This window comes from Hemicordylus capensis, chromosome 4 (assembly GCF_027244095.1).
Source record: "Hemicordylus capensis ecotype Gifberg chromosome 4, rHemCap1.1.pri, whole genome shotgun sequence".
Lineage (NCBI taxonomy): Eukaryota > Metazoa > Chordata > Lepidosauria > Squamata > Cordylidae > Hemicordylus > Hemicordylus capensis.
The window spans coordinates 150879398-150904833 of record NC_069660.1 but is presented as its reverse complement, the minus strand read 5'-3'; the positions used below and the strand labels follow the sequence as shown (position 1 = coordinate 150904833).

The following is a 25436-nucleotide window of genomic DNA, read 5'->3' as shown; positions in this document are numbered from 1 at the left end:
ATTCTCTCTCTCTCTCTCTCCCTCTCGCCAAGACTGCTCCATTCTCTCCCTCTCTCTCCCTCTCGCCAAGACTGCTGCATTCTCTCTTTCCCCTCTCTCCAAGACTGCTGCATTCTCTCTCCTCCTCGCCAAGACTGCTGCTTTCTCTCTCCCTCCCTCTCTCCGAGACCGCTCCATTCTCTCTCTCTCCCTCTCTCTCCCCAAGACCGCTCCATTCTCTCTCTCTCCCCTCTCGCCAAGACTGCTCCATTCTCTCTCACTCTCACCAAGACTGCTCCATTGTTTCTCTCTCTCTCTCTCGCACAAGACTGCTCCATTCTCTCTCTCTCCCCATCACGTCAAGATTGCTGCATTCTCTCTCTCTCTCTCTCCAAGACCGCTCCATTCTCTCTCTCTCCCCATCTCGTCAAGATTGCTGCATTCTCTCTCTCTCTCTCTCCAAGACCGCTCCATTCTCTCTCTCCCCCTCTCACCAATACTGCTATCTTCTCTCTCACTCTCTCCAAGACTGCTCCATTCTCTCTCTCTCCCTCTCTCCAAGACCGCTCCATTATCTCTCTCTCGCACAAGACTGCTCCATTCTCTCCCTCTCCCCCTGTCGCCAATACTGCTGCATTCTCATTCTCTCTCTCTTTCTCTCTCTCTCTCCCTCTCACCAAGATGGCTCCATTCTCTCTCTCTCTCTCTCTATCTCTCGCACAAGACTGCTCCATTCTCTCTCTGTGTGTGTCTCTCTCTCTGTCTCTCTAGCAAAGGACTACTGCATTCTCTCTCTCCCCCTCATGCCATGACTGCTGCATTCCCTCTCTCTCTCTCCAAGACTGCTCCATTCTCTCTCTCTACCCTCTCGCCAAGACTGCTCCATTCTCTCTCCCTCTCCCTCTCCCCAAGTCTGCTCCATTCTCTCTCTCTCTCTCTCGCACAAGACAGCTGCATTCTCTCTCTCTAAGACTGCTGCATTCTCTCACTCTCTCTCTCTCCAAGACTGCTCCATTCTCTCTCTCTCTCTCTCTCTCTCTCTCTCTCTCTCTCTCTCTCTCCAAGATCGCTCCATTCTCTCTCTATCTATCTCTCGCACAAGACTGCTCCATTCTCATTCTCTCTCTCTCTCTCTCTCTCTCTCTCACACAAGACTGCTGCATTCTCTTTCTCCCCCATGCCAAGACTGCTGCATTCTCTTTCTCCCCCATGCCAAGACTGCTGCATTCTCGCTCTCTCTCCCTCGCCAAGACTGCTCCATTCTCTCTCTCTCCCTTGCCAAATCTGCTCCATTCTCTCTCTCTCCCACCCTCTCTCCAAGACCGCTCAATTCTCTCTCTCTCGCCTCTCGCCAAGACTGCTTTATTCTCTCTCTATCCCCTCTCGCCAAGACCGCTGCGTTCTCTCTCTCTCCCCTCTCGCCAAGACTGCTGCGTTCTCTCTCTCTCCCCTCTCGCCAAGACCGCTGCGTTCTCTCTCTCTCCCCTCTCGCCAAGACTGCTGCGTTCTCTCTCACTCTCTCCCCCTCTCCCTCTCGCCAAGATCGCTCCATTCTCTCTCTCTCTCTCCCCCTCTCTCCAAGACTGCTCCATTCTCTCTCTCCCAAGACTGCTCCATTCTCTTTCTCTCTCTCTCCCTCTCCCCAAGACTGCTCCATTCTCTCCCTCTCTCTCCCTCTCGCCAAGACTGCTGCATTCTCTCTTTCCCCTCTCTCCAAGACTGCTGCATTCTCTCTCCTCCTCGCCAAGACTGCTGCTTTCTCTCTCCCTCCCTCTCTCCGAGACCGCTCCATTCTCTCTCTCTCCCTCTCTCCAAGAGTGCTTCATTCTCTCTCCCTCTCTCTCCAAGACTGCTCCATTCTCTCTCTCTCCCTCTCTCTCCCCAAGACCGCTCCATTCTCTCTCACTCTCACCAAGACTGCTCCATTCTTTCTCTCTCTCTCTCGCACGAGACTGCTCCATTCTCTCTCTCTCCCCATCACGTCAAGATTGCTGCATTCTCTCTCTCTCTCTCTCCAAGACCGCTCCATTCTCTCTCTCTCCCAATCTCGTCAAGATTGCTGCATTCTCTCTCTCTCTCTCTCTCCAAGACCGCTCCATTCTCTCTCTCTCCCCCTCTCACCAATACTGCTGTCTTCTCTCTCACTCTCTACAAGACTGCTCCATCCTTCCTCTCTCCCTCTCTCCAAGACCGCTCCATTATCTCTCTCTCGCACAAGACTGCTCCATTCTCTCCCTCTCCCCCTGTCGCCAAGACTGCTGCATTCTCATTCTCTCTCTCTCTTTCTCTCTCTCTCTCTCCCTCTCACCAAGATGGCTCCATTCTCTCTCTCTCTCTCTATCTCTCGCACAAGACTGCTCCATTCTCTCTCTGTGTGTGTGTCTCTCTCTGTCTCTCTAGCAAAGGACTACTGCATTCTCTCTCTCCCCCTCATGCCATGACTGCTGCATTCCCTCTCTCTCTCTCTCCAAGACTGCTCCATTCTCTCTCTCTACCCTCTCGCCAAGACTGCTCCATTCTCTCTCCCTCTCCCTCTCCCTCTCCCCAAGACTGCTCCATTCTCTCTCTCTCTCTCTCGCACAAGACAGCTGCATTCTCTCTCTCTCTAAGACTGCTGCATTCTCTCTCTCTCTCTCCAAGACTGCTCCATTCTCTCTCTCTCTCTCTCTCTCCAAGATCGCTCCATTCTCTCTCTATCTATCTCTCGCACAAGACTGCTCCATTCTCATTCTCTCTCTCTCTCTCTCTCTCTCTCTCTCTCTCTCTCTCTCTCTCACAAGACTGCTGCATTCTCTTTCTCCCCCATGCCAAGACTGCTGCATTCTCTCTCTCTCCCACCCTCTTTCCAAGACCGCTCAATTCTCTCTCTCTCGCCTCTCGCCAAGACTGCCCCATTCTCTCTGACTCTCCCTCTCGCCAACACTGCTCCATTCTCTCTCTCTCCCCGTTTCGCCAAGACTGCTGTGTTCTCTCTCTCTCTCTCTCTCCAAGACTGCTCCATTCTCTCTCCCTCTCTCCCCCTCTCGCCAAGACTGCTCCATTCTCTCTCTCCCAAGACTGCTCCATTCTCTCTCTCTCTCTCTCCCTCTCGCCAAGACTGCTCCATTCTCTCCCTCTCTCTCCCTCTCGCCAAGACTGCTGCATTCTCTCTTTCCCCTCTCTCCAAGACTGCTGCATTCTCTCTCCTCCTCGCCAAGACTGCTGCTCTCTCTCTCCCTCCCTCTCTCCGAGATCGCTCCATTCTCTCTCTCTCCCTCTCTCCAAGAGTGCTTCATTCTCTCTCCCTCTCTCTCCAAGACTGTTCCATTCTCTCTCTCTCCCTCTCTCTCCCCAAGACCGCTCCATTCTCTCTCTCTCCCCTCTCGCCAAGACTGCTCCATTCTCTCTCACTCTCACCAAGACTGCTCCATTCTTTCTCTCTCTCTCTCTCGCACAAGACTGCTCCATTCTCTCTCTCTCCCCATCACGTCAAGATTGCTGCATTCTCTCTCTCTTTCTCTCTCTCTCTCTCTCCAAGACCGCTCCATTCTCTCTCTCTCCCCATCTCGTCAAGATTGCTGCATTCTCTCTCTCTCTCTCTCCAAGACCGCTCCATTCTCTCTCTCTCCCCCTCTCACCAATACTGCTGTCTTCTCTCTCACTCTCAACAAGACTGCTCCATTCTCTCTCTCTCCCTCTCTCCAAGACCGATGCATTTTCTCTCTCTCTAGCACAAGACTGCTCCATTCTCTCCCTCTCCCCCTGTCGCCAAGACTGCTGCATTCTCATTCTCTCTCTCTCTTTCTCTCTCTCTCTCCCTCTCACCAAGATGGCTCCATTCTCTCTCTCTCTATCTATCTCTCGCACAAGACTGCTCCATTCTCTCTCTGTGTGTGTCTCTCTCTCTGTCTCTCTAGCAAAGGACTACTGCATTCTCTCTCTCCCCCTCATGCCATGACTGCTGCATTCCCTCTCTCTCTCTCTCCAAGACTGCTCCATTCTCTCTCTCTACCCTCTCGCCAAGACTGCTCCATTCTCTTTCCCTCTCCCTCTCCCTCTCCCCAAGACTGCTCCATTCTCTCTCTCTCTCACACACACAAGACAGCTGCATTCTCTCTCTCTCTAAGACTGCTGCATTCTCTCTCTCTCTCTCTCTCCAAGACTGCTCCATTCTCTCTCTCTCTCTCTCTCCAAGATCGCTCCATTCTCTCTCTATCTATCTCTCGCACAAGACTGCTCCATTCTCATTCTCTCTCTCTCTCTCTCTCTCTCTCACAAGACTGCTGCATTCTCTTTCTCCCCCATGCCAAGACTGCTGTATTCTCTTTCTCCCCCATGCCAAGACTGCTGCATTCTCTCTCTCTCTCCCTCGCCAAGACTGCTCCATTCTCTCTCTCTCCCTTGCCAAATCTGCTCCATTCTCTCTCTCTCCCACCCTCTCTCCAAGACCGCTCAATTCTCTCTCTCTCGCCTCTCGCCAAGACTGCTCCATTCTCTCTGACTCTCCCTCTCGCCAACACTGCTCCGTTCTCTCCCTCTCCCTCCCTCTCTCTCTTTCTCGCACAAGACAGCTGCATTCTCTCTCTCTCTGACTGCGCCATTCTCTCTCTCTCTCTCTCCAAGACTGCTCCATTCTCACTCTCTCACTCTCTCCAAGACCGCTCCATTATCTCTCTCTCGCACAAGACTGCTCCATTCTCTACCTCTCCCCCTGTCGGCAAGACTGCTGCATTCTCATTCTCTCTCTGTCTTTCTCTCTCTCTCTCTCTCCCTCTCAGCAAGACCACTCCATTCTCTCTCTCTCCCCCTCTCGCCAAGACTGCTTCATTCTCTCTCTCTCCCCTCTCGCCAAGACCGCTGCGTTCTCTCTCTCTCCCCTCTCGCCAAGACTGCTGCGTTCTCTCTCACTCTCTCCAAGACTGCTCCATTCTCTCTCTCTCTCTCTCTCTCTCTCTCCCCCTCTCCCTCTCGCCAAGACTGCTCCATTCTCTCTCTCCCAAGACTGCTCCATTCTCTCTCTCTCTCTCCCTCTCGCCAAGACTGCTCCATTCTCTCCCTCTCTCTCCCTCTCGCCAAGACTGCTGCATTCTCTCTTTCCCCTCTCTCCAAGACTGCTGCATTCTCTCTCCTCCTCGCCAAGACTGCTGCTCTCTCTCTCCCTGCCTCTCTCCGAGACCGCTCCATTCTCTCTCTCTCCCTCTCTCCAAGAGTGCTTCATTCTCTCTCCCTCTCTCTCCAAGACTGCTCCATTCTCTCTCTCTCCCTCTCTCTCCCCAAGACCGCTCCATTCTCTCTCTCTCCCCTCTCTCCAAGACTGCTCCATTCTCTCTCAGTCTCACCAAGACTGCTCCATTCTTTCTCTCTCTCTCTCGCACAAGACTGCTCCATTCTCTCTCTCTCCCCATCACGTCAATATTGCTGCATTCTCTCTCTCTCTCTCTCTCTCTCTCTCTCTCTCTCTCTCTCTCCAAGACCGCTCCATTCTCTCTCTCTCCCCATCTCGTCAAGATTGCTGCATTCTCTCTCTCTCTCTCTCCAAGACCGCTCCATTCTCTCTCTCTCCCCCTCTCACCAATACTGCTGTCTTCTCTCTCACTCTCTACAAGACTGCTCCATTCTCTCTCTCTCCCTCTCTCCAAGACCGCTCCATTATCTCTCTCTCACACAAGACTGCTCCATTCTCTCCCTCTCCCCCTGTCGCCAAGACTGCTGCATTCTCATTCTCTCTCTCTCTCTCTCTCTCTCCCTCTCACCAAGATGGCTCCATTCTCTCTCTCTCTCTCTATCTCTCGCACAAGACTGCTCCATTCTCTCTCTCTCTCTCTCGCCAAGAGTGCTGCGTTCTCTCTCTCTATATATATATCCACGACTGCTCCATTCTCTCTCTCTCTACCTCTTGCCAAGACCGCTCCATTTTCTCTATCTCTCCCCCTCTTGCCAAGACTGCTGCGTTCTCTCTTTCTCTCTCTCCAAGACCGCTCCATTCTCCCTCTCCCTCTCACCAAGACTGCTCCATTCTCTCTCTCTCTCTCTCTCTCTCTCTCTCTCTCTCCAAGACTGCTCCATTCTCTCTCTCTCCCCGTTTCGCCAAGACTGCTGTGTTCTCTCTCTCTCTCTCTCTCTCTCTCTCTCTCCAAGACTGCTCCATTCTCTCTCCCTCTCTCCCCCTCTCGCCAAGACTGCTCCATTCTCTCTCTCCCAAGACTGCTCCATTCTCTCTCTCTCTCTCTCCCTCTCACCAAGACTGCTCCATTCTCTCTCTCTCTCTCCCTCTCGCCAAGACTGCTCCATTCTCTCTTTCCCCTATCTCCAAGACTGCTGCATTCTCTCTCCTCCTCGCCAAGACTGCTGCTCTCTCTCTCCCTCCCTCTCTCCGAGACCGCTCCATTCTCTCTCTCTCCCTCTCTCCAAGAGTGCTTCATTCTCTCTCCCTCTCTCTCCAAGACTGCTCCATTCTCTCTCTCTCCCTCTCTCTCCCCAAGACCGCTCCATTCTCTCTCTCTCCCCTCTCGCCAAGACAGCTCCATTCTCTCTCACTCTCACCAAGACTGCTCCATTCTCTCTCTCTCTCTCGCACAAGACTGCTCCATTCTCTCTCTCTCCCCATCTCGCCAACATTGCTGCATTCTCTCTCTCTCTCTCTCTCCAAGACCGCTCCATTCTCTCTCTCTCCCCCTCTCGCCAATACTGCTGTGTTCTCTCACTCTCTACAAGACTGCTCCATTCTCTTTCTCTCCCCCTCTCGCCAAGACTGCTGCGTTATCTCTCTATATATATCCAAGACTGCTCCATTCTCTCTCTCTCTACCTCTCGCCAAGACTGCTCCATTTTCTCTTTCTCTCCCCCTCTCTCCAAGACTGCTGCATTCTCTCTTTCTCTCTCTCCAAGACCGCTCCATTCTCTCTCTCTCTCCCTCTCACCAAGACTGCTCCATTGTCTCTCTCTCTCTCTCTCTCTCTCCAAGACTGCTCCATTCTCTCTCTCTTTCTCTCTCCCCCTCTTGCCAAGACCGCTCTATTCTCCCTCTCTCCTCCTCTCGCCAAGGCTGCTGCATTCTCTCTCTCTCTCTCGCCAAGACTGCTCCATTCTCTCTCTCTCTCCCTCTCGCCAAGACCGCTCCATTGTCTCTCTCTCCCTTTTCGCCAAGATTGCTGCGTTCTCTCTCACTCTCTACAAGACTGCTCAATTCTCTCTCTGTCTCTCCGTCTCGCCAAGATCGCTCCATTCTCTCTCTCTATCTCTCGCACAAGACTGCTCCATTCTCTCTCTCTCTATCTCTCGCACAAGACTGCTGCATTCTCTCTCTCCCTCTCGCCAAGACCGCTGCATTCTCTCTCTCTCCCTCTCGCCAAGACCGCTCAATTCTCTCTCTCTCCCTCTCACCAAGACCGCTCAATTCTCTCTCTCTCTCTCTCTCTCTCTCCCTCTCGCCAAGACTGCTCCATTCTTTCTCACTCTCTCCCCCTCTCGCCAAGACTGCTCCATTCTCTCTCTCTCTCCCCCTCGCCAAGACTGCTCCGTTCTCTCTCCCTCTCTCTCCCTCTCGCCAAGACTGCTCCATTCTCTCTCTCTCTCTCTCCCTCTCGCCAAGACTGCTCCATTCTCTCTCTCTCCCTCTCGCCAGGACTGCTGCATTCTCTCTTTCCCCTCTCTCCAAGACTGCTGCATTCTCTCTCCTCCTCGCCAAGACTGCTGCTCTCTCTCTCCCTCCCTCTCTCCGAGACCGCTCCATTCTCTCTCTCTCTCCCTCTCTCCAAGAGTGCTTCATTCTTTCTCCCTCTCTCTCCAAGACTACTCCATTCTCTCTCTCTCTCTCTCTCTCTCTCTCCGTCTCGCACAAGACTGCTCCATTCTCTCTCTCCCACTCTCGCTATGACTGCTGCATTCTCTCTCTCTCCCCTCTCGCCAAGACCGCTGCATTCTCTTTCTCTCCCTTGCCAAGACTACTCCATTCTCTCTCCCTCCCTCGCCAAGACTGCCGCATTCTATCTCTCTCTCTCCCCTCTCGCCAAGACCGCTCCATTCTCTCTCTCCCTCTCTCCCTCTCTCTCTCTCCCTCTCGCCAAGACTGCTCCATTCTCTCTCACTCTCTCCCCCTCTCGCCAAGACTGCTCCATTCTTTCTCACGCTCTCTCCCTCTCGCCAAGACTGCTCCACTCTCTCTCCCCCCCCTCTCCCCAAGACCGCTCCATTCTCTCTCTCTCTCCCTGTTGCCAAGACCGCTCCATTCTCATTCTCTCCCCTCTCGCCAAGACCGCTCCATTCTCTCTGTCTCCCCTCTCACCAAGACTGCTGCATTCTCTCTCTATCTCCAAGACTACTCCTCTCTCTCTCCCCCTCTCCCCAAGTCCACTCCATTCTCTCTCTCTTTCCTTCTCGCCAAGACTGCTCCATTGTCATTCTCTCCCCTCTCGCCAAGACCGCTCCATTCTCTCTCTCTCACCCTCTCTCACCAAGACTGGTCCTCTCTCTCTCTCCAAGATTGCTCCATTCTCTCTCCCTCTCCCTCTCTTTCTCTCTCTCCAAGACTGCTCCATTCTCATTCTCTCCCCTCTCGCCAAGACCGCTCCATTCTCTCTCTCTCACCCTCTCTCACCAAGACTTCTCCTCTCTCTCTCTCTCTCTCTCTCTCTCTCTCTCTCTCTCTCTCTCTCTCTCGCCAAGACCGCTCCATTCTCTCTCTCTCCCTCTCTCGCCAAGACTGCTGTATTCTCTCTCTCCCCCTCTCCCTCTCCCCAAGACCGCTCCATTCTCTCCGTCTCTCTCTCTCTCTCTCTCTCCCTCTCGCCAAGACTGCTCCATTCTCTCTCTCTCTCCCCCACCCCAGACTGCCCCATTTTGGGAGAGGTGGAAAGGAAGAACAATGCATTTTGTTATGTATTTTGTACAGGTTGCATTGTATGTATTTTATTAAAATTTTTAAATCAATTTATTTTATTTTAATTTAAATTAATTCTTCCCAGCCAGAAGTTCAAAAGTTAAATTTTAATTACATTCATTTTAATTAAATTCATTTTAATTTGATTTGATTAATTGATTGATATTAGGTGTTAATTTAATAATCAGTGACTTTGGCCCCCATGAGCCATATCATGGTCATTTGCGACACACCAGGTCATTTGAGTTGTGCAGGCCTACCATAGAGATTTGAATGCGTGATCAATGTATTGAGAGCCCTGTTGTCACCTGATTGGCCCTGTCTCAGAGCAGGTGGGAGGAGCAACTCAGCATCAATAGATACACTCCCCCATTGAGGGAGAATTGAGCCAATGTAGTCATTTTGCAGCCAATTGCAGCCAATCTTGGGGAATAAGGCGGGCACCCATCTTTTGGGAATTTCTTCTTTTTTGTTTCTTTTTAGCTTCTCTCTGCTTGTGCGATGGCAGGATAGATGCAGCTCTGGTTACGCAGATGAAGAGCAGTTGAACCGAAGGTGGTTTCCAATTTCTTACCGCAACTTTGCTGCACTCCGGCATCCATTTTGCCACCTCAATTAGTATCCGGCAGCACAGAATATTGTTGTTGTCTCCATTATTTCTGTAGTATCATCTGGCCTGTCACCATTCCTGTTGCCATTCGGACTAGGCTCATCATTTGGTGGCTTAGAGGGTGATGATGCTATTTTTTGTATCTCTGGATCGCTTGAAGAAGGATCAGTTCCTGTTGTAATGGTTTCTCTGACTGTAGTGGTTGTTTCTGGTTTGTCATTTTTATCATCACCAACAGGGTTGTGTGTGCCATTTGCTGGATCGGTCTGTATGGTTATCGTCTCTGTAACTGTTGTGGTCCCTTCAGGTCTGTCATTTTTATCATTACTTTCAGGTTTGGGTGTACCACTTCTTAGATCAGTGTCTGTTATTATTGTTTCTGTTATTACTGTCTCTTTGACTGTTGTGGTCTCTGCAGGTCTGTCATTTTTGTAATCACTTTCAGGGCAGGTCTCTGTTATGATTGTCTCTGTGACTGTGGTAGTCCCTTCTGGCCTGACACTTTTATCGTCACCAACAGGGCTAGGTGTGTCATTTGCTGGATCAGTCTCTGTTATGCTTCTCTCTGTGACTGTGGTAGTCCCTTCTGGCCTGTCACTTTTATCATCACCAACAGGGCTAGGTGTGCCATTTTCTAGATCAGTCTCTGTTATGATTGTCTCTGTGACTGTAGTAGTCCTTTCTGATTTGTCACTTTTATTACCACCATCAGGATTGGTTGTGTCACCTGGATCAGTCTGTGTTGTTTCTGTGACTCTAGTAGTCCCTTCTGGTTTGTCACTTTTGTTAGTGTCCTCAGGATTGGATGTGTCACCTAGATCAGTTGGTGTTGTCCCCATGACTATGGTACTGCTTTCTGGCTTTTGGTTTTTATCAGCATCATCAGGAGTAAATGTGTCACTTGGGAGATCAGTCTGTATTTTTGTCTTTGCAACTATAGTAGTTCCTTCTGGCTTGTCACTTTTATCATCTCCATCAGTCTGTGTTGTTGTTGTTGTCTCTGTGAGTACTGCTGTAGTGCTGCTTCCTGATTTTTTATTTTTATCATCACCATCAGGAGTAAGTATGTCACTTGAGAGATCAGTCTGTATTATTGTCTCTGCGATTGTAGTAGTTGCCTTTGGTATGTCATTTTTAACATCACTGTCAGGGCTTGATGTGCTACTTGTTGGATCTGACTGTGTTATACTCTGTGTATAGAAGTTGTCCCTTCTGGTGTGTTACTATCACTGCCAAGTCTGCATGCATCATTTGTTGGATCAGTCTGTGTTACTCTTGTCTCTGTGACTGTTGTGCTACTTCCTGGCTTGTCATTTGTATAACTGCCATCAAGCCTGTCTGTGTTGCTTGTTGGCTCAGTCTGTGTCATTGTTGATGCTCTGACTGTAGTACTACTTTCTGGTTTGTAATTTTTATCATCACCATCAGGATTGGCTGTGTCTCTTGTTGGATCAGTCTCTATTATTGTCACTGTACTACTCTGTTCTGGACTCACACTTCCGAAATCAACCTCAGGCTGAGGTGTACCTCTTAGCAGAACATCAGGAATGAGATCTGAATTATCTAGAGTTACAAGTTGCTCTGGCTTGTTCGTTGGTTCCTGAGTTTGATCAATTTCTCTGATGGTCCGAGATGTAATTGCTGATTCTATTGTGTTTGTAGTATCTCTAGAATTTGGGCTTGATGGAGTCATGGTCTCTTTTTTTGAGCTATCGGCTACGGTTGGCAGCAATTCAGTTGGCATCCCCTCAGTAACAGCAGTTGCACTAGAATCTTTTTGATTTTCTGAAGTTTCCATTTCACCAACTGTCATTTTTTCTTTGATTCTGGTAACAGATCTCTCTTTAGAGTTTTCTGTCTCTTGATTATGCTCTGCGGTTGATTCTTTAATCTCTTTCTCAATACTTGTAGTTGTATCTGTGAGAGGTGTAGTTGCCTTTTCTCTATCACTGAAGTGATAACTGTGGCATCAACAGTACTACTGTCTTTTTTATCATCCATACCTGGCTGATTAATGGCTGTTGATTTTCTTCTTTCCACAGATGTTGTTTCCTTATCTGCAGTGGTTGCTTCTTTGGAATCTGCAGTTGCATCGGATTTATCAGTTATTAGAGTCCCTGTGGTTGTAATATCTGCTGTCTGTATTGGACTTGCAGTGCCTAAATTACTATTTGTGTCTTTAGTGTCTATTATTGTAGTCTCTTTATTTGCAGCTGTGATATCACTTTTATCAATTTCATTTGTTGCTTCACTTTTTTCCATTCTTGTTACAGTCTGGCTGTTTGCATTGGTTGTGTCTCTGTCGGCTGTTGAAGTTGCTTCCATAGCTACAGTAGTAGTGTCTCTTTTGGATATTGTCGTTGTCCCTTTAGCTAGAGTAGTTGTGGTTTTCATAGCAGCCGTACCTGTGACTTTAGCCACAGTAGAAGTCAGTATATTACTAATACTTGAAGAAGTGTGAGGTGGCAAGCTAGTATTTGGCCTCAATGGTTTTGTGGTAGTAATGCTGAAGGATGTGGTTACTTTTTTGGATTGGGGAGAAGGGGTTTGGATAATATGGTCTTCAAAGAAGTTGATTCAATACTTTTATTTCCTTTGGTTGTACGCTCCGTGTCAGGTTGATTTGCAGTTGTAGAAGGCTCTCTTGTTGTGGTCATAGTTGAAGGCAGCCTTGTTGTAGTCATAGTAGAAGCTGACGTTGTAACAGCAGTAGAAGGCAGCTGCATTGCAGTCATACTAGGAGTTGCCACAGCTTTGGTTGTAGTAGGAGTTTGCTTTATGGTGGTCATAGTAGAAGACTGCCTTGTTGTGGTGGAAGGTTTCTTCACTGTGGTTGTAGTAGAAGGCTGTTTCCTTGTAACTGTAGTAGAAGCCTGCTTTGTCGTGGTTGTAGTAGAAGGCTGCCTTGTTGTACTAGAAGGTTGACTTGTAGTAGAAGTTGTGGTAGTTGTGGTAGCTACTGTTGTCACTACATTGTCTACCCTACTGCCATCCTCCTCCGAAATCACTCTTACAGCTTTGGATGATGACTTTGATGATTTTTTAGCTGAGAGAGAGAGAGAGAGAGAGAGATCTGATTGTTGTGTGAATATAACCGGTAATGCATTTTTTCATGCTTTTGAGAGAGAAAATACAGCTTGGTGGCCTTGGCTTCTATGGTTCTTAAATAGTGGTAACAGAAATTAATATATATTTATATAAACACAGATATACTAATGCAGAACTGGACAAAATAATAGTAGTTGATATATAACCAACCTGCTGCTTCTGCTCTGCTACAAAGCTGTCTCATTGTACTTCAGGGCAGGGGGTGGGAAATGAATGTAAACAAAATTTGCAGCAGTTACATCCGAATTTGGATGGGAGAGTAATGGTGGTGCGGCTACGTTACATGTGAATGATGCACAGTATGTTGGATGTGCACATGGAAGAACAAGGTTTGTTATGAATGATGAACCTCAACCTCACAGGGGCTATTTTGATGGTAACTGTGATGCAAAATTCTTTGTACGTTAGGAGCATAACCTAGCCACAATTAAACATTTTCAAGTCCTATCAGTTTTAGTAAAGTGTGCTGTCGAGTTGGTGTCGACTCCTGGCGACCACAGAGCCAGGACCGGATTAACATAGTAGCAAATGTAGCATTTCCAATTTCTTACCGCAACTTTGCTGCACTCCAGAATCCATTTTGCCACCTCAGTTAGTATCCGGCAGCACGGAATATTGCCTACCAGTGCTCCTGGGACTTGCTGCAAATTGAAAGACAAGAGAAGCTGTCAAATCCCACAGACCAGGCATGTTAAGCTTCTACACTAGGAGGAGCGCTTTCTTCTCCAGTGATCCTCTGGAGAGGTCCAGCTTGGCATTCATTTCCCACCGGACGTTAACTTGGCTGCTTTGGGAAGCAGGGCCTTCTCTTTGGTGGAACCTTCCTTGTAGAACCTCTTCCCAACAGAGGCCTGCTTTTCAGAAAGCTGGCCAATGCCTTTTCATTTTCCACCAAGTGTTTACTTTCCACCAAGTCCATTACAGTTTATGTTTAGGTTCAGCATTGATGAACCTCTACACACCAGTTGTAAATAATTTACTCGTAACAAATCCAATTTTCTACAGAGGGACTTACATTCAGGTAATATGTTTAGAAGGATTGTAAGATTATAGCATCTGGATTTCTTCTTGATTTCTTCTTCCAGACAAAGTTAAGCAATTTTAGTCACCTCACCATCCTAAATTTAAATAACTCAAAGCTGCTTCATTTTGCCTAGACCTAGTTTGCCCCTAATGCTGTGATGGGCACTTCTTAAATGCTGCATCCAAACATGTAGAGTTCAGCATTCCACTAAGCTCACACAAACACACACACACACACACACACACACACACAATCACATCTCCATGAACAACCCAATGCTGTGCCTGTCTACTCAGAAGTAAGTGCCACTGGGTTCAGGCGGCTTGCTTCCAAGTCAAGGAGCATAGAATTGCAGCCTTACAGTAGACAGCTCAATCAATGGCTACTAGTCTGAGGGCTTTAGGCCACCTTCAGCCTCAGAGGCAAGGAAGGTGCAATTATAATTTGTTAATTAAAAGATTAATGAGCTTGACTTGTATTTTTGAGTTGATATTATGGTAAAGTTATCTGAAAGATGGGTGTCAGATTTTTGGACAGGGGTGCAATTTCAGTGCTAGCCCTAGGTGCTATTTTCCCTAGATACACCCCTGCTAAAAGGTAGTTCAGGAGACTTGAAGGAGACTAGGCTCAGGAGACTTCAACCTAGTCTCCTGGATCCAGATCCAACTCTCTGTTCCCACATTATGTCTTAAATAAGTACCTGCCTAAATGGAGGCCAGCTATGCTTCAGCATCTTGAGTTACCACAGTAGCTGTGATACAAAAAATGACTGGCCATGCAGACAAGCTCTTCATCCACACAACTAGTTGTGCAGAGGTACCATGTGGGCAACAGAAGTCAGACAGATGGTTATCCTGTGGGCTCATTTGCTTCTTTCAGGCTACCCCTCTCCCCCGCTAGCTTCTCTCCAGAGCCTGAAATTCCTGGGGATGTTTTTTTACTGACCCCTAGAGGGAGTATTTCTACATTAACCCTCATAGTCAGCATCTCCAGAAAGCAGTCATAGGGATCCTTTATTTATTTATTTGACTAACATATTTTTATACCACCCAAAACTTACGTCTGTTTAGTTTTATATGTCAATAAATTCCCTAGAACTTCAGTCCCTCTCACCTCAAGGTAGATGTCCAGTCCTATTTCAGGCAAACCCGTCAAGTGTTTGACTTCAAAAATAGCACCAATATAATGTACTAAGGCTGGGGTTGACCATGAACATTTAGCGATGAGTATCCTGCAGTGTGAAACCAGAGCTCATGAATGAGGGAAAAGGCACAAGTGTCAGCAGCACAAGAAAAGCTCTTGCACTCTTAGGTCCCGCTCATCTCTCCCCGTTGGGAAACCACAGTGTTCTTCATCTTACATCACCAAAATGGACAGTCTGTGGCTGAAGCCTTCTGGCCTGCCAAAGTGCTCCAGGTATTCCCCCAGACTCTCCTCCTCTATGCCAACAGTCCTAAGGAGGAGGTTCAGAGTTTCCAGGCTCTCTCTAGAAGCAAGGCAAGGCCAGCATTACCAGGAGAGATCAGGGCTACAGACTCAGAGGTATAGAAGTGCCACTGAAAGGACCCCTTCTGTTTAAAAAGGTTGGGAACCTCTGGCCTAACAAATGTACCCCGTCTGCTGCAAACCTACAGCTCAGGTACCACATAGAGATTGTGAGTGCGTCTTGTGTACACAAGTCAATATTACAGTCATGAGAGAGTCTACTCCGCTCACTGTCTTACATTCAGACTAAGTTACTCATGAGTATTTCCACTGAAATTAACAGGACAAGTAAACTTCAATAAGTAAAACAAGGATAAGTAAACTTGTCCCATTGGAGAGACAGTGGAGAGCCTGACTCATAACTAACATTTAAGTGTGTGCGCACATATATACATAAAAACATGAATTGTGTTTTTAATAAACATAAAATCATAATTTCGTAAAAACATGTCAGTGAGGACATGTCAGCTGGGGAACAAATCATGTATCTGCAGCATGGGGAGGCAGAAGTACCCTAGGGGTACTACTTGTAGTATCCCCTTTGAGGAACCCCACTACTGGAAAACCTTATCATTTGTGCAGTAGAGGATCAGAGATGTCTATTCAACCTAATCTTGATCGTGAGGTATGGTTTTTTGTTTGGATGGAGAGGGCTGGCCTGGGTTCAGTTCCCAAAGAAGCCCATGTTCTGGAGGAAAGGGAGGCTGGGCCCTTTGGGGGAGGGTGTTCTAGCTCTGTGGCAGAGCACATCCTTTGCAAGCGTGATGGGCCAGCTTCAGCCTCTGGTGTCCACCGTTAAAAGGTTGGCAGGACTGTGAGACAGCCCCTTTCTTGAGGCCCTGGAGTGTCGCTGACAATACTGAGCTAGAACGACCAATGGCTGACTCCGTCTAAGGGAGCAGCAGCAGCAACAACAACAGTAATAGCAGCAGCAGCTCTTTGCTCTGTGCTGTTGGAGACGCAGATTCAGTGGCATCGCCTGTGTGTACCTTCTCTCCTAGTGACCACTAGGGACATGAGGAGTAGAGATAGCGAGGAAGACTCTGCAATCTTCCTTTTTCATTGTTTCTCCCTCTGCTCCAGCAGTTTTTGATTGGGAGACAGATACGCTTCCCCTCTCTACTCTGCACCATGAAGACAGAAAGCTCAGGGACACAGGCATTTCTCTCCAAGTATGTAACTTCCCAAATCAATCTCACTCGCTTTTGAACCTGAAATGTCCGTCTCAATACTCCTGAATGGGCTTACTCTTCTCACACATACATGCTCTGCTAAAACGGGAGTGAACTAAACCTCTCCCCTCCAACATATGCATACAAAAGTACTATGACAGAGGGCAGGGAGCACAGGAGCAGGCAATCCCCCCACTACAGGATGGTTATATAGGAAAAGCTTGATTCTGCAGAAGGTTCCTAATGAATATAGTACATTCCACTCCCGTCCACATGCACACAACGTTCATGGGATTAACCAAGTGAAAAGAGGCAACGGACGTCCCTTTGACCCACTCAGGGCCTTCCCACTTGGCCCCCATCCCAGCCCCTGATCCCAAGATCCCGAAATCCTTCTGTGTGTGCTTCACCTTCTTTCTCCTAGACTGGGATGCAGGCCAAGTTTTCTTCCACCCTCTACTCCCCAGAAGCAGCAGCAGGAAGTCAGGCAGAACTTTCCCTTATGTTCCCTTATGTTCTGCAGCTGCCCCTTCCTGTGTGTGAGCCAAGACAAGGCCAAGGCTAATGGGAGTGAGCACACGAGATTCACAAAGAGAGGGCACTGCTGAGGTTGTGCCCACTTGGTAGGAGGGTCTTCATCTCTGTCTGTCCCGTGTGGGAACAACGAGTCTGTGAGAGAGCAGAGCAGAGCAGAGCTTGCAACTGTAGGCCCCTTCCCATTAATTCACACAGGCCACAGTCCATTGGAAAGTTTCCCTCCCAGGCCCCAGGGAAATGAATGGGTGTGTGAGAACAAAGTAATGGTCTTTATCGCAGTTCCCCTTCATCTCAATGCGAGTTGTATAGAATTCACCAGAGAGAACTGGGCCCAGTGGGTCAGAGGGGTCTGCAGTTCTCACACAGCCACTCTTCAAAATCTGCCCCCCCCACACACACACACAGACACTCATTTTGCTTTTTACACCTCTCTTATGTGGTGGGGACAATTCCATGTGTATGCACAAGGAATTGCCAACACCACATCTAACTTTCCTCCAAGAACAAAACAAATCTATTGGCTGGATCACACTGTCTCCAATGTGATTACAACAATGAGAACTGAAAGCAGGAGTCGAAGACCCAAACTAAGCAGCTTGTGCTTGTTTCTCTGCTCCAGAGGACTGAAGCCCATCACATTCAGGTTTCCTTTCTCATCTTGAGGCAGCAAGAGGAAATGGTAACATTGCAAAAAGACGGCTTGTGCAAATAAGTCACGAGATATGCCAGGTTTTTAAAACCTCCTTCTCCCCCACAATTCATCTGTCCCATTCAGCTCAGGGGGTCTGCACTGGAGTGCACGGTGTGGACTCCCATGTGGACTGTATTTGGCAGCCAAATTCTAAAGAATACAAACCTATCAAAATGTTACGTGGGTGCAGATCTTGGTGGCCAAATCCAAACGTATGCAGCTCTTGCACTGCCTGAAAGACTGTTGGAAGAATATCTTCACTCTTCAGAGTTGCATGATTTGATGTCTTCAAGTACTCCTCAAGATTCTTCTCACACAAGGAGAGGCAAATGTAGAGACAGGCATTTTCTTCTTCCGACCCATAGAACTTTACCAGATATTTGCTGGTAGTACGGCATTTTTCAAGGCAGGTTTTCTCACACTTGGCATTTGCTGATTCACTCTTGAATATCTTCACAGCCACTTCTTTTTCATCATAAAATCCCAGGTAGACACCACCCTGAGAGGTTTCCAGGAACCTGAAATCACAATTTGCTTTGTAGATCCTGAGTTTTCCAATAGCAACGCAGCTTTTCCCATAGAGCTCCTGCAGCTTGGGTCCCCAGTGTTTGCTGACTGGGGTCCAGTGTTTCTGGGGCTGACTTGAACTAGCCATGGCACCATATTGCTGAAGCAGTTTCACCATCTCAAGGTGATAAGTTCTACATGCAATTCCAATGGGGTCCCCAATGTCTGTCCTCGCCCCCTTTTCACACAATGTCTTTGCTATGTCCCAGTTTTTCTTCTCAGTGGCGACCATTAGTGCTGTTCTTCCATTTTTGTCGGCAGCATTGATGTCAACTTGCTCTTTTTCCAACAGAGCCTTCACCAGCTTTTGGCTCTGGTTTTCAACTGCCAAAATCAGGGTAGTTCTTTCTGATGCATCTTTCTTGTTCACAACAGCCCCATGTTGTAAGAGGAAAAGGGCGATGGCCTCTTTGTCCTGGTCCCAGTTCTTATTTTTAGTCATGGACAGAGCATGGACTAATGCATTCCTATCCTTATTGTCACAGATGTTCACAACAGCTTCCATTTCTTCTACCAGGGCTTTGACGACAGCAACGTGGCCATTCTCTGCAGCATCCATCAGGGCTGTTCTGCCGCCTCTATTCAGGGCCCTTTTCTCCTTATCCACTACTCTGGCGAAATTGACATCTGCCCCACAGCCAGACAGGAATTTCAGGGCTTCCTCTTTCCCATGCCAAGCAGCCTCCATCAATGCTGTGAAGCCATTGAAGTCATACTCATTGATTCTTTCTCTGGAGTCAAGCAAGAGCTCCAGAAGCCTCACGTTGCCTGTTATCCCTGCTGTGATAAAAGGAGTAGCTCCATTATCCTTTCTAGCACGTGGATCAGCCCCCTTTTCAAGAAGAAAGGAGACAATTTCCTCCTTGTTGTCACAAACTGCACAATGGAGAGCTGTGAAGCCATGATTATTCACTTTAGAATTGATATCTACACCGTCTTCCAACAGTTTCTGGATGCCCTCAATTGAGCCATTTTGTACGGCATTATAGAGTGCTTCTGCAGCCATTTTCCAGGAGGACAGATACCTCAGTTCTCCTGATGGTGGCAATTCTACTGGCTTTCCAAAAAGTCCAACTATGTTTCTAGTACAAGAAAAATATTTGAATGGCTATGGTGACATCAGGTATTGGGATTAACGGTAGAGTTATGGACATCACAGCACATATGGAGTTGTGCTGCCATAGGGCTGAACGCAACACACAGTGATTTCAGGTGTTTTGGGCTGCATGGGCTCAAATAACAAAAACAATTAAGAGAGAATTTGGTGTCTTGGATCACAAAGTTGCATGTGTAAAACTGAGTCCAAAGTCTTCTTTCTTCATATATGTTCCATCGGTATAGCAAAGAGAGAAAACATCCTGATGAGTAAGTATGAAGAATGTCTATCACTAGCCAAGATAGTGAAACAGAACCTCCATTTTTAGTTGCACTATACCTCTGCATACCAAATACTGGAGACAAGCAACAAGGAAGGAATTTTGCCTCCATGCTCTGCCTGAAGGCTTCCTGGAAACATGGGTGTCTGCAGGACTTTTTCTGGCAGCGGGGGGAGGCAAAGTCAGAAATCCAATACCACCACCCCACTCCTTGGGTATATGCTGCTGCTGCTGCTGCTGCTGCTACTACTACTACTACTTATATACCACTTTTCAACAAAAGTTCTCAGAGCGGGTTATGTAGGAAAATAATAAATAAATAAGATTGTTCCCTGTCCCCAAAGGGCTCACAATCTAAAAATAAACATGTTAGACACCAGCAACAACCACTGGAAAGATGCTGTGCTAGGGTTGGAGAGGGCCAGTTGCTCTCCCCCTGCTTAATATCTGCCACTTTGAAAAGGCGCCTCTTTGCTCAGTTAACAGTTAGATAATTAAAGCCAATGTGCCACTGAAGTCAATGGGAAGTGGCTCATTGGAAGGGTGTGTGTGTGTGTGTGTGTGTGCGCGCGCACCCTCTTGCCCCCAGCCCCAGACACCCATGCCTGGAGGAAGCATTTGCCTCAGTCTGTCACAGAATTTGAGAATTTGTGTATGCAGGACAGGCCCTTCTCAGTTATTGCCCCCAGACTTTTGAATGTTCTCCCAGTGGGCATTTGCTCCTCAGTCTCCATCAAAAGTTTTTAGAAAGCAAGTAAAATCTTGACTTTTTTACCCAGGTTTTTATATGAATGTTTTTATTTTTTGCTGCTGCTCTGTATTTTATGGTCTAATTGTGCAAGTTTTTTAAAAAACTTCTAATTAGATTTGTATTTTTATATTCCAGTTTAGTATTTGTATTGTGTAACTGTTATGTAGTGTTATATGGATTTGAATATTTTGTAAACTGCCTCGAGATGGTTTTAATGAAAGGTGATATAAAAATCTATCTATCTATCTATCTATCTATCTATCTATCTATCTATCTATCTATCAATAAAATGAGGGATAGCAGTTGGGGACTTTTCCTTGACACCAGTGGGACTGCCAACCTCAAAAGCTGAACAGCTTGGAAGGGTGAGATTACTGGCAGATACCCTGACCCCTTTAAAGGACTGGCTATGGCTCAGATTTGTGCTAATCTACTGCTCGGAGCCAGGGTGTGATTGCCCATCTTGGGTCTGGGAGCTGAAATTCAGGCCTGTTGCAGTTAGATTTAATTTGAGTTTGGTTTATTCAGTAAAGTTGTGGCCCATTTGAACCCAAGTCATATCTTGGGTGGTGTAGAGGTAGACTTACATGTGGTGTGAAAAACAGAAGGGGAACATCACTTCCCACTCCCTAAATAACACCCTGGCTCACAATTAACTGTGCAAATATTATTCACACACACACGCACACACACACACACAGAACCTACATTCCCTCCATGGATTTATATATCAAACTCAGGTAGTTGAACATCTACCAGTTTGGAAGCAAACCAGGGCCAGCACAACATTAGGCATTGGTTCCTACACACATGAGAAACCCCATAGTTATATAGAAATACACGTATTTGTAAATTAAAAGAAAAAGTGAAAAATTTATAAGAGAAACTAGCCTGTTAACATTTGACCATGATCAGTAGCCCTCAGGAGCCATGAAATGTTGAAGGTGTCTGTTGGAAAACAACAGTAGCAGAATACTGGTGGTGGGGGTGGGGAAAGTGAATTGGCCTGTTAACAACTTATTGTATTCTGGAGATGGGCATTAGGGTCTGGCATATGCAAAATTTGCTGCAGATCTCACTTGTGTAGTTATGGTGGTGTTGTTCAGCCTTATTACAAGGATAAAGAAATAAACATACCTTTGTACAATAAGGGTGTGGCAATCTTTTCTGGTTGAACATACTCTCTGGTTATATTAGGAGTTCTCTCAGGAGATCTTGTTGTGGAATATATTGTAGTTGGGTAATAGATCACTCTTCTTTTTGTAGTTGTAAGTGTGGCGGGCAAAGTGGAGGTATACTGTGTAGTCTTATCAACTGTAGAAGTTGGGGTGCTCAGAGGTTTGGATGTCACCGAGGAAGTTGTCGTCACCTGTGTTACTGTAGTATTTGTATTCTTGTTAGTTGGATTTTCTGTGGTGGGTTTATCTGAAACAAGGTCAATTTTTGTATTAGTTGTAACATCACGTGTGGTTGTTTCTGGTTGTTCAGTTGTATTTTACTGGGTGGTGGTGGTGGTGGTAGTAGTAGTAGTTATCCATGTAACTTTAGTGATAACTTCTGTCTTGCCATTTTTATCACCGTCCTTTGGGTTTGATTCTGTTGTGGTTGTGGTTGTTTTTGTGACTGTAGTGACGCTGTCTGGTCTGTCACTTTCATCAGGATTAGGGGAATCGTTTTGATTGGGATTTGGTGTATTAGTTTCTGTGATTATTGTTGTTGTCTCCATTATTTCTGTAGTATCATCTGGCCTGTCACCATTCCTGTTGCCATTCGGACTAGGCTCATCATTTGGTGGCTTAGAGGGTGATGATGCTATTTTTTGTATCTCTGGATCGCTTGAAGAAGGATCAGTTCCTGTTGTAATGGTTTCTCTGACTGTAGTGGTTGTTTCTGGTTTGTCATTTTTATCATCACCAACAGGGTTGTGTGTGCCATTTGCTGGATCGGTCTGTATGGTTATCGTCTCTGTAACTGTTGTGGTCCCTTCAGGTCTGTCATTTTTATCATTACTTTCAGGTTTGGGTGTACCACTTCTTAGATCAGTGTCTGTTATTATTGTTTCTGTTATTACTGTCTCTTTGACTGTTGTGGTCTCTGCAGGTCTGTCATTTTTGTAATCACTTTCAGGGCAGGTCTCTGTTATGATTGTCTCTGTGACTGTGGTAGTCCCTTCTGGCCTGACACTTTTATCGTCACCAACAGGGCTAGGTGTGTCATTTGCTGGATCAGTCTCTGTTATGCTTCTCTCTGTGACTGTGGTAGTCCCTTCTGGCCTGTCACTTTTATCATCACCAACAGGGCTAGGTGTGCCATTTTCTGGATCAGTCTCTGTTATGATTGTCTCTGTGACTGTAGTAGTCCTTTCTGATTTGTCACTTTTATTACCACCATCAGGATTGGTTGTGTCACCTGGATCAGTCTGTGTTGTTTCTGTGACTCTAGTAGTCCCTTCTGGTTTGTCACTTTTGTTAGTGTCCTCAGGATTGGATGTGTCACCTAGATCAGTTGGTGTTGTCCCCATGACTATGGTACTGCTTTCTGGCTTTTGGTTTTTATCAGCATCATCAGGAGTAAATGTGTCACTTGGGAGATCAGTCTGTATTTTTGTCTTTGCAACTATAGTAGTTCCTTCTGGCTTGTCACTTTTATCATCTCCATCAGTCTGTGTTGTTGTTGTTGTCTCTGTGAGTACTGCTGTAGTGCTGCTTCCTGATTTTTTATTTTTATCATCACCATCAGGAGTAGGTATGTCACTTGAGAGATCAGTCTGTATTATTGTCTCTGCGATTGTAGTAGTTGCCTTTGGTATGTCATTTTTAACATCACTGTCAGGGCTTGATGTGCTACTTGTTGGATCTGACTGTGTTATACTCTGTGTATAGAAGATGTCCCTTCTGGTGTGTTACTATCACTGCCAAGTCTGCATGCATCATTTGTTGGATCAGTCTGTGTTACTCTTGTCTCTGTGACTGTTGTGCTACTTCCTGGCTTGTCATTTGTATAACTGCCATCAAGCCTGTCTGTGTTGCTTGTTGGCTCAGTCTGTGTCATTGTTGATGCTCTGACTGTAGTACTACTTTCTGGTTTGTAATTTTTATCATCACCATCAGGATTGGCTGTGTCTCTTGTTGGATCAGTCTCTATTATTGTCTCTGTCACTGTACTACTCTGTTCTGGTCTCACACTTCCAAAATCAACCTCAGGCTGAGGTGTACCTCTTAGCAGAACATCAGGAATGAGATCTGAATTATCTAGAGTTACAAGTTGCTCTGGCTTGTTCGTTGGTTCCTGAGTTTGATCAATTTCTCTGATGGTCCGAGATGTAATTGCTGATTCTATTGTGTTTGTAGTATCTCTAGAATTTGGGCTTGATGGAGTCATGGTCTCTTTTTTTGAGCTATCGGCTACGGTTGGCAGCAATTCAGTTGGCATCCCCTCATTAACAGCAGTTGCACTAGAATCTTTTTGATTTTCTGAAGTTTCCATTTCACCAACTGTCATTTTTTCTTTGATTCTGGTAACAGATCTCTCTTTAGAGTTTTCTGTCTCTTGATTATGCTCTGCGGTTGACTCTTTAATCTCTTTCTCAATACTTGTAGTTGTATCTGTGAGAGGTGTAGTTGCCTTTTCTCTATCAGCTGAAGTGATGACTGTGGCATCAACAGTACTACTGTCTTTTTTATCATCCATACCTGGCTCCTGATTAATGGCTGTTGATTCTCTTCTTTCCACAGATGTTGTTTCCTTATCTGCAGTGGTTGCTTCTTTGGAATCTGCAGTTGCATCGGATTTATCAGTTATTAGAGTCCCTGTGGTTGTAATATCTGCTGTCTGTATTGGACTTGCAGTGCCTAAATTACTATTTGTGTCTTTAGTGTCTATTATTGTAGTCTCTTTATTTGCAGCTGTGATATCACTTTTATCAATTTCATTTGTTGCTTCACTTTTTTCCATTCTTGTTACAGCCTGGCTGTTTGCATTGGTTGTGTCTCTGTCGGCTGTTGAAGTTGCTTCCATAGCTACAGTAGTAGTGTCTCTTTTGGATATTGTTGTTGTCCCTTTAGCTGGAGTAGTTGTGGTTTTCATAGCAGCCATACCTGTGACTTTAGCCACAGTAGAAGTCAGTATATTACTAATACTTGAAGAAGTGTGAGGTGGCAAGCTAGTATTTGGCCTCAATGGTTTTGTGGTAGTAATGCTGAAGGATGTGGTTACTTTTTTGGATTGGGGAGAAGGGGTTTGGATAATATGGTCTTCAAAGAAGTTGATTCAATACTTTTATTTCCTTTGGTTGTACGCTCCGTGTCAGGTTGATTTGCAGTTGTAGAAGGCTCTCTTGTTGTGGTCATAGTTGAAGGCAGCCTTGTTGTAGTCATAGTAGAAGCTGACGTTGTAACAGCAGTAGAAGGCAGCTGCATTGCAGTCATACTAGGAGTTGCCACAGCTTTGGTTGTAGTAGGAGTTTGCTTTATGGTGGTCATAGTAGAAGACTGCCTTGTTGTGGTGGAAGGTTTCTTCACTGTGGTTGTAGTAGAAGGCTGTTTCCTTGTAACTGTAGTAGAAGCCTGCTTTGTCGTGGTTGTAGTAGAAGGCTGCCTTGTTGTACTAGAAGGTTGACTTGTAGTAGAAGTTGTGATAGTTGTGGTAGCTACTGTTGTCACTGCATGGTCTACCCCACTGCCATCCTCCTCCGAAATCACTCTTACAGCTTTGGATTTTACAGCTTTGGATGATGACTTTGATGATTTTCGAGCTGAGAGAGAGATCGAGATCGAGAGAGATCTGATTGTTGTGTGAATATAACTGGTAATGCATTTTTTTCATGCTTTTGAGAGAGAAAATACAGCTTGGTGGCCTTGGCTTCTATGGTTCTTAAATAGTGGTAACAGAAATTAATATATATTTATATAAACACAGATATACTAATGCAGAACTGGACAAAATAATAGTAGTTGATATATAGCCAACCTGCTGCTTCTGCTCTGCTACAAAGCTGTCTCATTGTACTTCAGGGCAGGGGGTGGGAAATGAATGTAAACAAAATTTGCAGCAGTTACATCCGAATTTGGATGGGAGAGTAATGGTGGTGCGGCTACGTTACATGTGAATGATGCACAGTATGTTGGATGTGCACATGGAAGAACAAGGTTTGTTATGAATGATGAACCTCAACCTCACAGGGGCTATTTTGATGGTAACTGTGATGCAAAATTCTTTGTACGTTAGGAGCATAACCCAGCCACAATTAAACATTTTCAAGTCCTATCAGTTTTAGCAAA

General features: G+C 46.4%; 3 protein-coding genes across 15 annotated transcripts in view; 1 reads left to right on the top strand and 2 right to left on the bottom strand.

The window, feature by feature from the left end:
* LOC128324297 (uncharacterized) overlaps nt 1-25436 on the top strand; it is a 54697-nt gene that overhangs the window by 14918 nt on the left and 14343 nt on the right. The window lies entirely within an intron of this gene.
* LOC128323171 (2-5A-dependent ribonuclease-like) lies at nt 17205-20909 on the bottom strand. Its single transcript, XM_053245892.1, has 2 exons — nt 20866-20909; nt 17205-19112 (listed from the first exon to the last, which is right to left on the bottom strand). Exons 1-2 carry the CDS (start codon nt 20907-20909, stop codon nt 17549-17551), a joined length of 1608 nt encoding a protein of 535 aa, XP_053101867.1. The 3' UTR covers nt 17205-17548.
* The window catches only part of LOC128324291 (uncharacterized), a 49928-nt gene continuing 46601 nt past the window's right edge, over nt 22110-25436 (bottom strand). For all 5 annotated transcript variants that reach the window (XM_053248667.1, XM_053248668.1, XM_053248666.1 and 2 more), the window contains one exon: nt 22110-24910. In XM_053248667.1, the coding sequence (XP_053104642.1) occupies nt 24369-24910 (542 nt within the window). In that variant the 3' untranslated portion in view covers nt 22110-24368. The remainder of the gene's footprint in view (nt 24911-25436) is intronic.